The 17,679-nt window shown below is 37.1% G+C and overlaps 1 protein-coding gene across 5 annotated transcripts in view; it reads left to right on the top strand.

Annotated features, from left to right (window-relative positions):
- Nucleotides 1-3,112: 3,112 nt before the first annotated feature.
- LOC129633221 (general transcription factor IIH subunit 2) overlaps nt 3,113-17,679 on the top strand; it is a 30,852-nt gene continuing 16,285 nt past the window's right edge. For 3 of the 5 annotated variants that reach the window (XM_055555064.1, XM_055555067.1, XM_055555069.1), the window contains exons 1-10: nt 6,200-6,280; nt 6,913-6,990; nt 7,312-7,348; nt 7,567-7,653; nt 8,317-8,367; nt 8,682-8,736; nt 14,771-14,876; nt 16,340-16,430; nt 16,621-16,708; nt 17,216-17,323. In XM_055555064.1, the coding sequence (XP_055411039.1) occupies nt 6,225-6,280; nt 6,913-6,990; nt 7,312-7,348; nt 7,567-7,653; nt 8,317-8,367; nt 8,682-8,736; nt 14,771-14,876; nt 16,340-16,430; nt 16,621-16,708; nt 17,216-17,323 (757 nt within the window). In that variant the 5' untranslated portion in view covers nt 6,200-6,224. Of the gene's footprint in view, nt 3,204-3,999; nt 4,022-6,199; nt 6,281-6,912; nt 6,991-7,311; nt 7,349-7,566; nt 7,654-8,316; nt 8,368-8,681; nt 8,737-14,770; nt 14,877-16,339; nt 16,431-16,620; nt 16,709-17,215; nt 17,324-17,679 lie in introns of those variants that run through there. The other 2 variants (XM_055555065.1, XM_055555066.1) reach the window with 2 other exon arrangements.

Here is a 17,679-nt window from a genome sequence, read left to right as displayed (position 1 = left end):
TGCTTTTTAATATGCTGTCTCTGTTGGTTATAGCTTTTCTTCCAAGGGGTAAGCGTCTTGATTTTGTGGCTGAAGTTCCTGTCCACAGTGATTTTGGAGCCCAAGGAAAAAAAAATCTGTCACTGTTAGCACTTTTTCTCCATCTGTTTGCCATGAAGTGATGGAACTGGATTCCATGATTTTAGTTTTTTGAATTGAGTTTTAAGCCAGCCTTTTCATGCTCCTCTTTCACCTTCATCAGCAGCTCTTTAGTTTCTCTTTGCTTTCTGCTGTTAGAGTGGTATCATCTGCATATCTGAGGTGGTTGATATTTCTCTGGGCAATCTTAATTCCAGTTTGTGTTTCTTCCAGCCCGGCATTTCACTTGATGTACTCTGCATAGAAGTTAAATATACAGCCTTGATGTACTCCTTTCCCAATTTCAAACCGATCCATTGTTCCATGTTCCAATAGTTCTAACTATTGCTTCTTGGCCTGCACACAGGTTTCCTTGGAGACAGGTTAAGGTGATCTGGTATTCCCATCTTTTTAAGAATTTTCCACAATTTCTTGTGATCCACACAGTCAAAGGCTTTGGGGTGGTCAATGAAGCAGAAGTAGATGTTTTTCTGAAATTCCCTTGCTTTTTCTGTGATCCAGCAGATGTTGGCAATTTGATCTCTGGTTCTTCTGCCTTTTCTAAATCCAGCTTGTACATCTGGAAGTTTTCCAAGACTCAGCTGGAGGAATCTAAACTCAATCTGCTGGCAGCTCATGGTTTTAATAAACTAGATGAAGGACATATATGACACCTTTTTCTAGATGAAGGACATATATGACATCTCTTTCTAGTGTGAATAGTTTCCATAAACAAAAATACCTAAGTAACTTGGGTAGTTTTTAGAAAATGTGTGAAAATAACCCCACTTTGGAGTTAGAAAAAGAACATGGACATACAACTAGGATTTTTGTGACTGCAAAACGTGGAAGGGTGTCTCCCCAAAATTCCAGTTGCTGCCACGGGACCGCTTGCTGTTCCTGCATATGTTGTCCTATTCTTGTTGCTTTGTTGTTGTTCAGTCGCTAAATTGTGTCCACTCTTTGCAACCCCATGCAGCATGCCAGGCTTCCCTGTCCTTCACTACCTCCCGGAGTTTGCTCAAATTTATGTCCGTTGAGTTGCCAGGTGACCTTGGACAAATTACTTATCCTTCCTATGCCTAGTTTGCTTATATATACAAAAGACACTTGTACCTAAATCATGGTTGTTATGAAGGTAGTTAATGTGTGACTTAGAACAGTCCTTGTCAGAAAGTAAATAATAAATATGGCCAGTTACCCCTATTTTTCAAAGCCAAATAGTGAAACTTTAAACAAGTTTTTAAAAGTAAACTGGGTTTTAAAAGTACATGTATCAACCCCATTCCACATACTTGGTGTGTGCTGAATACAGCTCTACAGTGTAAATTCTTTTTAATTTTAGGCAGATAACTGCATTAGGTTTGGCATTGTGACCATTCACAGGTAATGAACAAATGCTTTAAAAGATGGTATAGACTTAACATCAAGATAAAGATTGTTAGATACTCATAAGCAATTCTGGAGGTTTTTAATGAGTCTGAATGATTGAGGTTCCATCTAAAGGTATTGCCGTAGGCAGATTCACCTCTCCCAGTCTTTGTACACTTTGAATTTCAGCTTGATCCACTGGCTGAGCCATTTACAAATTTCCTAACTCTGTGGATTGTGTCCAGCCACCCATGGGCAAAGAACAGAATGTTCCATTATTTAAAGTTGCTTCTTAGTTTTACAAATTGAAATGTTTGGCTAGGTTATATTGTTTCTTTTTTCTACCACTTTGTACACAAAATATTATGTTAGTCATAATAATGGCAAAAGATTACCATGGATTTATGCATTTTTGTTTTTCCTTAATACCATTCCTACTTGAGCTAAGATCTGAGACTGAAACATATTTAGAGGAGAGTGAACTTCACAGTTGGGAAAAGCTTGAATAATTCAGCCTCCTGTCCACAAATATGCTTTAATTTAAATCTATTGGCAAACCCTCTGTCCTTTTCCTGGTTTTCCACAGTCTTCCCAGTCAGCTGGATGGTAAACACAAATGAGAAGCTTGGGGCTTGGGTGGCAGCTGTCTGTCCTGTGGGTTTGTATCCCGTCTTGGAACAGAATAGCCATTCAGAACAGAGAGGGAGACAGGAGGAGTGTGGAGATTGAGGAAGGAAAGGAGGGAGGAGATAAGGAAATGAAAAGGGGTGGAGTCTGTATATAGAGTCTTGGAGTCAAAGATGTAGAGGAAGGCAACGATGGAAGCCGACTGGCACAGAATCAGTAATGCTAATTTCCTCTAAAGACAACAACACAACTAAACAATAAGACCTTTTCTTCTGGGGATAAATAAAAGGAGCTGCTGATGGACGGCAGTTCCCTGAGCATCTGTTTTAAACTGCAACCCTTTTCCACTTCCCTGGTAGCTTTGATGGTAAAGAATCCGCCTGCAATGCGGGAGATTAGAGTTGGATCCCTGGATAGGGAGAGCCACCAGAGAAGGCAACGGCTACCCACTCCAGTATTCTTGCCTGGAGAATTCCATGGACAGAGGAGCCTGGCGGTCTACAATCTATGGGGTCGAAAGAGTCGGACACTACCGAGCGATAACACTTTGACTTTTCACTTTCCTCTTCCTTGCTTCATTTTTCTCTATGGCACCATCACCATTTGATACAGTGTATTTTTCTTCACAATGTCATGAGGGCACGGATTTTTGTCAGTTTTTTACTATTTCCTCAGTACTTAGAGCTGTATCAGTCCCAAAGTAGGTGCTCAATAAGTGTGGCTTTTGGCACGGGCAGCAGAGGAGTTCCGGAAAACCGCTGCACTGCAAGTTGGCTCAACTGAGACTGCCGCTGTGGTCATCCAGTCCTCAGATCCTGTGTGGACGGCTACCAGGCCTCCGAATTTCCAGGAGCGAATAGCCACCACCCTCCCGCCTCTTTGTGAATAGCGGGAAGGGTGCAGGAGGTGCTTCCCGCACCCAAAGTCAGTACAAGGTTGCCGGGCCAGTGAGCGCCCGGCTCGAGCAAGCGCCACTCCCAGCAGTCGGAACGTTTGCGCGTCACTACCGCGCGCGGCGGAAGGACTTCGGCGGAGCACTTAGAACGGATTGAGCAGAACTTCCGGGAGAACAGAGCTCGGCAGGACAGGTAAGTCAGTGGTAGGGGATTTCCCGGAGCCGCGGCGGAGAACCGCCGCCTAGGAAGCAAGGCGGCGGGAGGGGCCTTCGTGGCTGGGAGCGGAGGCTGAAGGATCCCGAAACGCCTCATAGGGAAGAAGGGTGTGTGGGAGTGTGTGGAGGAGAAGGAGAATTTCCGTCTATGAAGCTGCATAGAAGCATCTATCTAGGGCAGCAGTTTGGAGAGTGACTCTCTTTCCCTGAGGCAGGACGCAAATGTGGCCCTGGGTTTAGCTTGTGACCAGCCTCCATCTGTGTGGCCTCTATAGAGTTACCAATCTCTGAGCCTTAAGTTCCATACCTGAAAAGCAGGACTGTTATCACCCTTGCCTCTCTCAAAGCGCTTAGCAAATTTAGCTGTGAGAGAAAGCTTCATAAATTGCGATGTTTGGTGCAAATCTCATTGTTTACATGTAACATTCTGAGCTCATGTGAAGGAATCACACCACCAGGCTTCTCCTGAGGGCAGTGGCTTTTCTGGAGTGGATTCCCAGCGGTATTTGTAAGAAGGTGGACTATTCAGTCATAGGCAGTTGAAGATGCCGCTTAAGAGGTTACCAAGTACATCTTTCTCCAGGCGGCATAAATCCCTTCACTATTAACTGCATTGTAAACATCCAGCTTCCCTTTGAACATCTGCAGTTATGAGAATCTTATTACCTCTGTCCTATCCCTGTAATTTCCCATTGCAGTCAGTTCGAATTAAGAAATTCTTGTATGCAGTGAGCCAGAGGTGTTCCTGATTGCAGCTTCTGCTCATTGGTTCTCACGTTGTTTCTGAACTTTCAGGTAATTAAAAGTCATAAACTAAAAATAGTTTAAATATTGATGTGATGAACGGCAGTAACCACATCTTTAAGAATTTAAGCTTTTGATTTTTTATATTCACGATAAATACAAACACACCTCCATGGAAGATCAAAATGTTCAGTTTCGTCACTGCATGCTGTGTTACTACACTCATCATTAAGCCTATAAAGGCACCAACATAAGTGTGTGAGAAAGCACAGATGTAAAAATTATTTCTTGTTATTTTACGATACTAAAGTGGAACACCTGATCTCCTGAAACAATTGAATCCTCTGAAGTTTAGTAAACAATATCTGATTGTAGCAGGTGCCAAGAAAGCAGTGATGTCATAAAGGCAGTTTTCAATTTATCAATAGATTTTAATTCCAGAAGTTCATTTATAAAAGTCTGTGTTTATTTGGATTCTTAAGTATATTTTTCTATGAACAATGAATGAGTAGTGTGAAAATGAAAATGTTAGTCACTCAGTCACTTCCAGCTCTTTGTGACCTCATGGACTGTAATCCACCAGGCAAGAATACTGTAGTGGGTAGTCATTTGCTTCTCCATGGGATCTTCCCAACCAAGAATCTTCCCAACCCAGCATCTTCAACTGCCTATGACTGAATAGTCCACCTTCTTACAAATATTGCTGGAAATCCACTCCAGAAAAGCCACTGCCCTCAGGAGAAGCCTGGTGGTGTGATTCCTTCACATGAGCTCAGAATGTTACATGTAAACAATGAGATTTGCACCAAATGTCTCAATTTATGAAGCTTTCCCTCACAGCTAAATTTCCCAGCCATTGAGCATGGGTCTCCTACATTGCAAGCAGATTTTTTACCATCTGAGCCACCAGGAAAGGCCAGTGGAGAATGGGTCTTGGTTATTGTCCTTATCACAAAAATTAATCTTTCCCCTGCCAGTGACGGGATTTGTTTTGTCTTTAATGTCTTGGCACTTAAGATTTCTTTGATCCTTCATTTATGAAAGAAGGAAGTTGAAAGTGAGAATGTAAGATGGAGAGGGAGATTCCATTGGGGAGGGTGGAGGTGTGAATGTGATGGGGCGTTTATTACTTGGTTATGGTTAATAGAGTGGCTTCCTAGGTGGCTCAATGATAAAGAACCTGCCTGCCAATGCAAGAGGTGCGGGTTCGATCCCTTGGTGGGGAAGATCCTCTGGAGAAGGAAATAGCAACCCACTCCAGTATTCTTGCCTGGGAAACCCCATGGACAGAGAAGCCTGGCGGGCTATAGTCCATGGGAATGCAGAGTCCAATGTGACTTAGAGTTTAAACAGCAGCAAATGGTTAATAGATGCCTCCCAACACCAATTTTGTCCCTGATTATTAAAAAAATACACATTTATATTGAAAATATGAAAATACAGAAAAGAATAAACAAAAACCCAATCATCCTTAATCCTAACGTCCACTCAAAACCATTTGTCCTGTTTATTGAATTACTAAATAGTTCCGTTTTCTTTTAATAGTTGGGATTATAGTGTAGGTTTGCCATTGTATTGTTTAAAAAAATTATCCTGGCTGTCCAGTGGTTAAGACTCTGCCTTTCAATGCAGTGGGTGCGGGTTTGATTCCTGGTGGGATAACTAAGGCCCCATGTGCCATGGGGAGTGACCAAAAAATTTAAAGTAGCTTTTTAAAAATTATGAGCCATAAACATTTATCATTTATGAATAAAGTAAATTTTATTAAAGAAGCTTGGTTATGAAAAAATTCACACAAACACAAAGATGGAGAGGCAGTAAATGAATCACCATGTATCTATCACTCAGTGATAAGAAGCAGCAGTTGTAGCTCGTGTTGTTTCGTCTATACCTGTACCCACTTCTTATAATTCTGTGGTTCTGTCCTGTGACATATCTTTAATGCATTTTTATTTTTTATTAATTATAAAGAGAAGCTTATTTATATTGGTGCCAAATTGGAGCATAAATATTCACATTCTTTCTTGGGTATATGAAAAAGTTCCATGAAGATTTAAACATATTTGCATTCAACTACAATTATTGAATAAATTGCAAAGAATAATATGACTTTGCAGTCCGAGTTTTCTTTTTTTTTGCTTTGTATGTTTATTTCCCTCTCTTTACTTTTCAAATTTAATTGTATACATCTGGTGACTATCATCTTTAATAAATTCACAGTCTAATGACTTTTTTACAATATGTAAGGAACAAAATGGATGAAGAGCCTGAAAGAACTAAGCGATGGGAAGGAGGCTATGAAAGAACATGGTAAGTAGGGCATTATTACTCTCTCTTCCCTTTTAGACGTTGTTTTAGGTGTATTTTTTTCCCTCAACAACACTTTTGAAGTATATTTTATACATGTTAAAATTAATCTGTTTCTTATGTATAATTCAGTGACTTTTAGAAATCTTCAGGGCTGTGAAAACATAAACATAAACCAGTTTTAGAACATTTTTACCATTCCAATAATATCCGTCATGTCCATATACAATTAATTCCATTTCCACCTCTAGTCCTAGGCAACCATTGATCTATGTACTTTCTGTCTTTTTAGATTTGCCCTTTCTGGACATTTCATGTAAATGTAATCATATAATATGTGGTCAGTTTTGTCTGACTTCTTTAACTGAAAATGCTGTTTTTAAGTTTGTCCATATTGTAGCATGTATAAGTAATTCATTCCTTTTTATTGCTGAATGGTATTCTGTTATATGTTTATGCCATATTTTTTATTCATCCTTTCTTCAGTTGATGGACATTTAGATATAATTTTTGGCTGTTATGAATAATGTAGCTGTGAATATACAGCTGCAGTTCTTTGTGTGGAGATATTTTCATTTCACTTGAGTTAATAAAATTTTAGCTTATCTTTTTAAACAATTAAATATTCCCTATAGGGAGATTCTTAAAGAAGATGAATCAGGATCACTTAAAGCTACAATTGAAGACATTCTCTTCAAAGCGAAGAGAAAAAGGTATGTAACCTTTGTGTGTGTTACAGAGGTAAAATTCCTTTAAGGGTTTTTGTCCACCTCTGCCCACTCCTCAGTACTTCATTTGAGTTGTGTTTCAGAGAACCTGACTTACAGCCTTTTAAATAGTGAGGGTAGACCCAGTAACCTAGAGCCTCATAAGGGAAATTCATCTTCAGCGTTTTATCTCAAATACACATAATTATATGCATCCCATAAGTTAATACTTTACTTCCCTAGAAAAGTGCACTTTAGTTGAAAAGTTGTAATGATCTTTCAGGTAGTATATGTTATTTCCTTAAAACCTTTGCATAATTTTAACAGGGTATTTGAGCACCATGGACAAGTTCGACTTGGAATGGTATGATGTTATTCTTTTTCACTTTACTGCTACAGAACTACTTTGAGTTAGACAAACATTCTGGCTCAAATAGAATAAACTTTTTAAAGGAATATGTTAAAATATACATGTAGAATATGTAAATGCTAAGCGCCATTTTTACTTGTTGGTCAAAAATATATTTGAAAATTGTTCTTATTTATGTGTTTTGTTTATTTGGGGGATTTTATTTTTGGTAGATGCGCCATCTATATGTGGTAGTAGATGGATCAAGAACAATGGAAGACCAAGATTTAAAGCCAAACAGACTGACATGTACATTAAAGGTATACTAAAATTATTCTGATTTGTGTTACATGTGAGGAAGGCTGCTGAATTCCAAAAGAAATGTTTTTAAAGAATGCAGTCTTTTTTTTTTTTTTTGGAGGTAATGCAAACTATAGCTAAGTAGAAGTACTACTCTGGATTACTTACCAAAATCGCTGATTATTTATACTCTTAACTTCCACTCCACGTTAGGATCTTGCTTCATCAGTTATTCGTTTTCTTTATTGAATCTTCATTCTCCTTTGACTTACTTGAATTAATCTCCTCAGCTTATAAATACATTCAGATTATTCCTAACTTATTCAAGCCCATCTTCTGTTTTGCTCATTTTCCTGTTTGTCTTTTTTGAATCTTTTTTTTACTTAGATTGTTTCTGTCTTACGTGTCCGAATGGTTCCATCTTTTAAGGCTGAGCTTAAACCTGTCTCATCACTTACCATTTCAAATTCAATTTTATTTACTATTTTAATTTTTATATTTATTTAATATTTTAAAATGTATTGTTTTATTTATTAATATCTTTACTACTTAACATTTTAAAAAATTTTGTAAGCTTAAAAATCATAAATAATGAATGCTTGATAAATAGATTTCACAAAACCTGTTCTCTGTGTTGCTATTTTGCTGTTACCTAGTTTTTTCTTTTTGTTTTCTTTAAACAGTTGCTGGAATACTTCGTAGAGGAATATTTTGATCAAAATCCTATTAGTCAGGTATGTAGATAAGTGATATAATTCAGAATTAGCATCCTGATATTATTGCCAAATATAATGTATTTTTTAAAACATTGGACATATATTGTATCACTTAAGTGATTCAGATTGTGTACAAGTTACTGTGACACTTGTCACTGAAGCAAGAGAACTCGAGAAGCTAAACAGTGTACAGTGAACTCATAGCTAAATCTATGTCAGAAGGTTTTCACGTGTTACTTATTCCTTTTTAACTAGTCATTTATTTTACTTACATACATTCTTATCAAGAAGGAGTAATTTAAGTTAATAATCATTTTTGTTTTTCTTTTGAGATTGGAATAATTGTAACAAAGAGTAAAAGAGCTGAAAAACTGACTGAACTCTCAGGTATGCATAAAATTACCTTTTTCTCACTCAAGGACTTTGCTTTATTTATCTAACCTTGTAACCCTGTTCATGAGGTTGCCTAATAAGCAAAATGAAACCTTCCTGCAGGCTGTCTAGGTAAAACACTTTAAAAAAACTTCTATTAAACTCTGTCTCTAAAATGGCCTGGTTTTTTTTAAATTTTAGTTCCCCGACCAGGGATCAAACTTGTGCCCCCTGCAGTGGAAATACAGTCTTAATTACTGGACCATCAGAGAAGTCCCTAAAATGTTTTAAATTGAGTTCTGCACAGTGATGAATAGTATTATACTGGATGTAAATGTTTATTCAATCATGAAAGTATTATTATAAAATTATTGTAACCATTCACAAGAGCCACTTAATCTTTTTTAAAAAATTATTTGTTTATTTTTGGCTCTGCAGGGTCTTCATTGCTGTGCACAGGCTTTCTCTAGTTGCGGCGAGCAGGGACTACTTTCTAGTTGCAGTGTGTGGGCTTCTCATTGCGGTGGCTTCTCTTGTTGTGGAACAAGGGCCCTAGGGCAGGAGAGCTTCAGTAGTTGTGGCACACAGGGCTTAGTTGCCTGGAGGCATGTGGGATCTTTCCAGGCCAGGGATGGAACCCTTGTCCCCTGTATGGCAAGCCAGACTCAACCACTGGACCACCAGGGAAGTCCCTAAGTAAGATGTCTATCAAGTCTACATGACCCTCCTAGTTTGTAGTCTCAGCACAAGCTCCAAAGAGGGTTCTTATTGACCCTGATTAAGATCTGCCCATCCGTGAGCAGTCAAGTGGCTAAGGGAATGAAGTATTTTGTTGGTAGGCCTGGATTACATGTCTCTGCTTGAAGTAGGATAGAAGCAGGATAAGTTCGACCTGCACCATGTCGTATAAACTGGATTATTATATAGTGAGGGAAGGATGGTTCCCCTAAGGAAAGGATGTAGGGCGAACCCTCCTGCATGTTCCCTCCCCCTAGTTAATAATAGTATTCTGTGGGTGCCTGGGAGGTAATATGTACAGAGAGGAAAAATCCTCTGGAGATTCTTATAGGCCTCTTGAGAATACAAGAGGCCTATAACCCTCTTTTCCCCTGAATAGAATCACTGCTATAAACCACACTGAGAGTAATGTAAATATACTTTTTTCCTATACTCATAACACAATAGGAGATTAAAAATTTTTTTGTATGGTGTGGTAGAAAGAAAAGTGGATAGAGAGCCATACGATCAAGGTTTAACTACTGGTCCTGCCATTGGGTAGGCATATGTCTTTCAGCAAATCATTTAACTTGTTAGATTTGTTTCTCAGTTATGAAATGAAGGATTTGGACTTAGGTACTTTTCATTTCTAAAATTTATGATTCTAAAAACAAATACTTGCAATATATAGCTGACCCTTGAACAAGTTGAGCATTAGGAGTGCTGACCCTCTGTATAGTTGAAAATCTGCTTATAACTTTATAGTTGGTCCTCTGTTTCCTTGGTTCCATATCTGAGAATTCAACCATCTGCACATCATGTAGTACTGTAGTATGTACTTAGTGAAAAAAAATCTGCATATAAGTAGATGTACATAGTTCAAACACTTACTGTTCAAGGGTCCACAGTATATTAACTGTGGCAAATAGTTAATATTTTAAAACTTACTTGAGTAAATAAGAACAGCAAGAAGTTCCAAATGAATGAATGGGCAAAAAATACATAATTCATACCAGAATAAAAAGGAATTAAACAACTGTTAAAAAAGAAAATTTAAACAAACTAGTATTCAAAATACTAGTTTTGAATCCAAGTCTGTGCCCCGACCAATAATGCTGAAGACGCTGAAGTTCAGCGGTTCTATGAAGACCTACAAGACCTTCTAGAACTAACACCCAGAAAAGATGTCCTTTTCATTATGGGGGACTAGAGTGCAAAAGTAGGAAGTCAAGAATCACCTGGAGTAACAGGCAAATTTGGCCTTGGAGTATAGATGAAGCAGGGAAAAGGCTAATAGAGTTTTGTCAAGAGAACGCTCTGGTCATAGCAAACACCCTCTTACAACACCACAAGAGAAAACTCTACACATGGACATCACCAGATGGTCAACACTGAAATCAGATTGATTCTATTCTTTGCAGCCAAAGATGGAGAAGCTCTATACAGTCAGCAAAAAACAAGACCAGGAGCTGACTGTGGCTCAGATCATGAACTCCTTATTGCCAAATTCAGACTTAAATAAAAAAAAGTGGGGAAAACCACTAGACCATTCAGGTATAACCTAAATAAAATTCCTTATGATTATACAGTGGAAGTGACAAATAAATTTAAGGGTCTAGATCTGATAGAGTGCTTGATAATCTATGGACGGAGGTTTGTGACATTGTACAGGAGGCAGGGATCAAGACCATCCCCAAGAAGAAGAAATGCAAAAAAGCAAAGTGGCTGTCTGAGGAGGCTTTACAAATAGCTGTAAATAGAAGAGAAGTGAAAGGCAAAGGAGAAAAGGAAAGATTTGAATGCAGAGTTCCAAAGAATAGCAAGGAAATAAGAGAGATAAGAAAGCCTTCCTCAGCAATCAATGCAAAGAAATAGAGGAAAACAATAGAATGGGAAAAATTATTTTCAAGAAATCTTCAAGAAAATTAGAGATCCCTTCAAGAAAATTGAGAGAAGGCAATGGCACCCCACTCCAGTACTCTTGCCTGGAAAATCCCATGGAAGGAGGAGCCTGGTAGGCTGCAGTCCTTGGGGTCGCTAGGAGTCAGATGACTGAGCGACTTCACTTTCACTTTTCACTTTCATGCATTGGAGAAGGAAATGGCAACCTACTCCAGTGTTCTTGCCAGGAGAATCCCAGGGACGGGGGACCCTGGTGGGCTGCCATCTATGGGGTCACACAGAGTTGGACACAACTGAAGTGACTTAGCAGCAGCAGCAAAAAAATTAGAGATACCAAGGGAACATTTCATGCAAAGATGGGCTCAATAAAGGACAGAAATGGTATGGACCTAACAGAAGCAGAATATATTCAGAAGAGGTGCCAAGAATGCACAGAAGATCTATACAAAAAAGATCTTCAGGACCCAGATAATCACAATGGTGTGATCACTCACTTAGAGCCAGACATCCTGGAATACGAAGTCAAGTGGGCCTTAGGAACCATCACCATGAACAAAGCTAGTGGGGGTGATGGAATTCCAGTTGAGCTATTTCAAATCCTAAAAATGATGCTGTGAAAGTGCTGCACTCAATATGCCAGCATATTTGGAAAACTCAGCAGTGGCCACAGGACTGGGAAAGGTCAATTTTCATTCCAATCTCAAAGAAAGGCAATGCCAAAGAATGCTCAAACTACCACACAATTGTACTCATCTCACACGCTAGTAAAGTAATGCTCAAAATTCTCCAAGCCAGGCTTCAGCAATACGTGAACCGTGAACTTCCAGTTGTTCAAGCTGGTTTTAGAAAAGGCAGAGGAACCAGAAATCAAATATCCAACATCCACTGTATCATCGAAAAAGCAAGAGAGTTCTAGAAAAACATCTATTTCTGCTTTATTGACTATGCCAAAGCCTTTGACTGTGTGAATCACAATAAACTGTGGACAATTCTGAAAGAAATAGGAATACCTGACCACCTGACCTGCCTTTTGAGAAATCTGTATGCAGATCAAGAAGCAGCAGTTAGAATTGGACATGGAACAACAGACTGGTTGCAAATAGGAAAAGGAGTAGGTCAAGGCTGTATGTTGTCACCCTGCTTATTTAACTTATATGCAGAGTACATCATGAGAAATGCTGGGCTGGATGAAGCACAAGCTGGAATCAAGATTGCCAGGAAATATATCAGTAACCTCAGATATGCAGATGATACCACTCTATGGCAGAAAATGAAGAAGAACTAAAGAGCCTCTTGATGAAAGTGAAAGAGGAGAGTGAAAAGGTTGGCTTAAAGCTCAACATTCTGAAAACTAAGATCATGGCATCCAGTCCCATCACTTCATGGCAAATAGATAGGGAAACAGTGGAAACAATGGCAGACTTTATTTTTTTGGGCTCCAAAATCACTACAGATGGTGACTACAGCCATGAAATTAAAAGATGCTTGCTCCTTGGAAGAAAAGTTATGACCTACCTAGACAGCATATTAAAAATCAGAGACATTACTTTGTCAGCAAAGGTCCATCTAGTCAAGGCTATGATTTTTCCAGTAGTCATATATGGATGTGAGAGTTGGCCTATAAAGAAAGCTGAGCACCGAAGAATTGATGCTTTTGAACTGTGGTGTTGGAAAAGACTCTTGAGTCCCTTGGACTGCAAGGAGATCAAACCAGTCCATCCTAAAGGAAATCAGTCCTGAATATTCAACTCTGATACTTTGGCCACCTGATTTGAAGAACTGACTCATTGGAAAAGACCCTGATGCTGGGAAAGATTGAAGGCGGGAGGAGAAGGGGACAACAGAGGATGAGATGGTTGGATGGCATCACTGACTCAATGGACATGAATTTGAGTAAACTCCGAGAGTTGGTGATGGACAGGGCAGCCTGGTGCGCTTCTGTCCATGCCGTCGCAGAGTTGGACATGACTGAACAACTGAACTGAGTATTCAAAAAAAGGGCACACTCAACAACATTTTCCATGTTTTAAATGAGCACAATGAAGTTTCAAAAGCAATATATGGCTTGTTGAACCATGGAAAAACTGATACTTTTAGTGCTGATAATCTGGTTAATTTGTTCAACATTTTCTGGAAAAGAGCCATAAAAATGTTCCATAAGAGAATTACCTGGTGATCCCGTTGTTAGGATCCCGCACTCTGGCTGCCAAAGGCCTGGGTTCAGTTCCTGGTCAGGGGATTAAGATGGCTAAAACCTGGAGGCACAGCCAGAGGAAAAAGTTCCTTGGAGTAAGCTTAGGAAATGTTATGAAAGAAGAAAAATTGTCAGTCTACAAATATTCTGTTTGCAACAGTATGTATAATAGTGACAAGTTGAAACTAAATGTTCAGTGGTATGAGGATAATTTGCTGTATGATAAACTCGATGTTTTCGTTTTCTTAAGTAATATGAAAACAGTGATGAAATAGGAGGAAAGGTCTGAAGAATACCATATTTTATTGAATCTCAGATTTTATTGTTTGTAAGATACTTTTATGAGCCCTCAAGAAGGAAACACTCCGGCATTTAACCTTTGACACAGTGTCAAATGACATGTGAATTGTTCATACCAGTTTCTTGATGGTTTGACAGGTCTCAATTTTTGGCGGTTTCTCTTCCCTTCATTTATATTGCTTAGCATGAATTAGACAGTCTTTTCAGAGGCTATTTCAATAACAACATAACACAGTTTTGTCTCTTTGTGGAAATCCTCCTTTCTTAGGTCTTATAAAGTGGTTGTTTTCTCCCCCTGCAGAAAAACATGGAAGTGTAGGCATTCTTCCATCAATGAGTTTTTGCTTCCACTAATAACAAATTTGCGCCTTACTGTTCTGTTCCATGCCTTTCTACATATATACAAATATACAAATATACAAATATATACAAATTCTACATATTATACAAAATATAACCTTTTGTATAAACTTAAGAAAAAAAAACACTTTAAATAGAAATTAATATGAACAGCACAAACAGTGCACGTGTTGCGGTTGGACCAGCAACGTAGCAATAGCGTGCACAGGAGCAGGCAGTGGCAGCTGTGTCACTGGCTGCCAGTGGTTGGAAGACACATTGTGATTTCAGAGGTGTTAAATGTGAACATATGTTAGTATTAACAATGATGAAATAGGAAATACGAAGAGTAAAAAGTTTTACATTCTAGATTAAAATTATTAAAATGTGTTGCTAATAGACAAAAAGATTATTTGTATTTGAGTTTTTCAATATGAGTGAGACTTTATAATGTTTCTAGTAAAAGTGCATCTTACTAAGACTGTAAATCAAAGGGATTCTGTTTAACATCATAAATATGTAAATTTGCGAGGAAGGTAAATTTCCATAGTGTATATATACATTTTTATTAAAAGATATTTTCCATTTGTATTTTAGGAAACCCACGGAAACATATAACATCTTTGAAGAAAGCTGTAGATATGACTTGCCATGGAGAACCATCTCTTTATAACTCCTTAAGCATGGCTATGCAGACTCTAAAGTTAGTGTTTTACACTTATTGTTTATAATTTATTTCAACATTTTTTGAATGAGTTAAGTTGAAATGATAATGTTAATATGCATCTCCGTAAACCTAACTATAATGAAATTGTTATTAAGAGAAATATGTAACATTATTTATAGTGTATAGTATGATGTTGGTTAATAATTTTGATTTTACATTTTAGTTGCTGAAGTATATCTTTAAAGATTTTGGAAAAATATAATTAAAGCTGTAGCAGTATTATTAGTGGAGAAGAAATAACAATGAAAAAATTTTTTATTGAAAATTGATTATATGTGGAAGTTAATATGGTATAATAACTGAGTTTGTTGTATACTGGTTTTTGTTAACTAATTTTGTAATACATCTGTAAATTAATAATACCACTTTTCTAGTAGTTTTAACTATGTAGAATATAGCTAAAACCCCAAAGAAAGTATTCAGTATAGTTAAAGCTTATATATTTTATCCTTAGATAGTCTATCCTGACTCAAATTTTTATACCTTTAAATAATAGATTTTTTTTTTTTAGTTTTGAAGTAGTTGAGGAGGTAACACACACAATGAAGGTAGATACAATAGCAATATCCACAGTGAAAACTGAGCCTAACAATGAAAATTAAAGCAGGAAAGCTATAAATAATTGATAACATTGCACCAAAAAGCATAGATACCTCTATTTAGTTTAGAGGAGAACAGTTCATCATATCTTAAAATCCTGTAAGCCATCATTTAATTAAATGGTGGTGGTGGTGCTCAGTCATGTCCAACTGTTTGCAACTCTGTGAACTGTAGCCCACCAGGCTCCTCTATCCATGGAATAGTCCAGGCAAGAATACTGAGTGGGTTGTTATTTCCTACTCCAGAGGATCTTCCCAGCCCAGGGATCGAACCCGTGTCTCTTGAATCTCCTGCTTGGCAGGTGAATTCTTTACCAATGTGCCACCTAAATGGTACACAGTCATTAATGTTTATGAGTATTATGACAATCACCATGAGGTTAAATTGTAGTCTTTAAAAAAGAAATATGTTACTATTTTCAGGCCACATATATGTACCTTAATGTTGACTCATATGGTATTGTCATACTTTCCAGTGTACACCTTAGAGTTTGTATGAAACCAACCTGTTAGAACGTAAGCTGCATGATGTCAGGAACCTCATTGATCTTATCACTTTATCCTTAGAACTTGAAAGAGTATTCAATAAGTATTTATTGAATGAATAAATGAATCAGTGAATTATTTTTGTGTGTAGCTAATTTTAGAAAAACTGGTGTTAAGGTTTTTAGAGTATACTCACAGTTCATTCCTTTGTGATGTTGAAACAGACGGGGTTGTTCTGTAGTCTAAATTTGTAAACCATGTGTACTTTTTTGTATCTGTACTAGTCTTAAGTTTTTTTTAATTAATGTAATTTATTATACTTAATTGGAGTGTTTTTTTTTTTCCTTTTGTTAGACACATGCCTGGACACACAAGCAGAGAAGTCCTAATCATCTTTAGCAGCCTCACAACCTGTGATCCCTCTAACATCTATGATTTAATCAAGGTAGAACCAATAATTTCTTCATAATCAAAACCAGTTACAGCTCTAAAGAGAATTCTTTAGAGTTCTCTAAATTTATTACTAGACTTCTCGGAGTTTATTACTAGTTTTCAGAACATTCTATTTATCAAGCATATTAATTATTCTTTTTTTTCTTCCCTCAAAACTCTCCATGTACTTGGATTTTACGAAGAGTCTAAAGGCAGCTAAAATCAGAGTGTCTATTATTGGATTGTCTGCAGAGGTTCGAGTATGCACTGCACTTGCTCGTGAAACTGGTGGTATGTATCTAGAATCTTTAATATTCACTCATAATCACTATGTGAAAAGTAACAATTTATTAGTTAAAATACTTTAATTGGTTTTTTTAAGCTGCTAAATTTAAATTAGTGTATGTCCCAAAGTCCAAAATGTGGGTAGTCATATTAAATATATCACCAGTTCTATAACCTATTATCTCAAAATGCAAGAAATTTTTAGTAGTTATGCCAGTGTTTAGAGGAACCATTATAACTACTGGAAAGCTAGAAATTTTACTGTGTGTAACACTTAGTGAAAATCTTGTTAATTGGCTTTAATTAAATTGAAAATTACAGTTATTGTCAGTGAAGTCAGTTTAGAGATGTTATTTAAATAAATATTTTTAAAAATGGTAATTTAACATAAGCATTTATTTTGAAAATGAACATTTTTAGATGGTAAAACATTTACAGAATCATATAGAAATTACAGATCATTCTTATGTCTGGAAAGCTCATGTTTCTTTTCTTTTATTCTTGTCTTGCTAGGCACGTACCACGTTATTTTAGATGAAAGCCATTACAAAGAATTGTTAACACATCATGTTAGTCCTCCTCCTGCTAGCTCAAATTCTGAATGCTCACTTATTCGTATGGGTAAGTGTTTATTTTGTGTTATTTAATTAAATTAAATAAAAATATATATGAAAAATAAACTACATAGGTTTGGACATTCCAAAATTTTAAACAGAAGTATGTTCTTATATAAAGTAAAAGTAAACTATGTAATGGACTCCTCTGTTATGTCAGAAAGTATTTAAAAATTGCATTTTCCTTTTAAAATGTAGTATGTGTTATGTATTAAGTGTTGTTAAGTTAGAAAATATGCATATGAAACTTTAGAATCTGAGACCATATGTATGGACATATGGTCCTCCACTTCCCCCGTTTTACTCCACTATTAATTTTTCTTCTAACTGGAAATTGCTGTCAGTTTGACCATGCTCTAATAA

Source organism: Bubalus kerabau, chromosome 18, assembly GCF_029407905.1.
Source record: "Bubalus kerabau isolate K-KA32 ecotype Philippines breed swamp buffalo chromosome 18, PCC_UOA_SB_1v2, whole genome shotgun sequence".
NCBI lineage: Eukaryota > Metazoa > Chordata > Mammalia > Artiodactyla > Bovidae > Bubalus > Bubalus kerabau.
The sequence above is the reverse complement of the archived record's forward strand: the minus strand, read 5'-3'. Positions and strand labels throughout refer to the sequence as shown.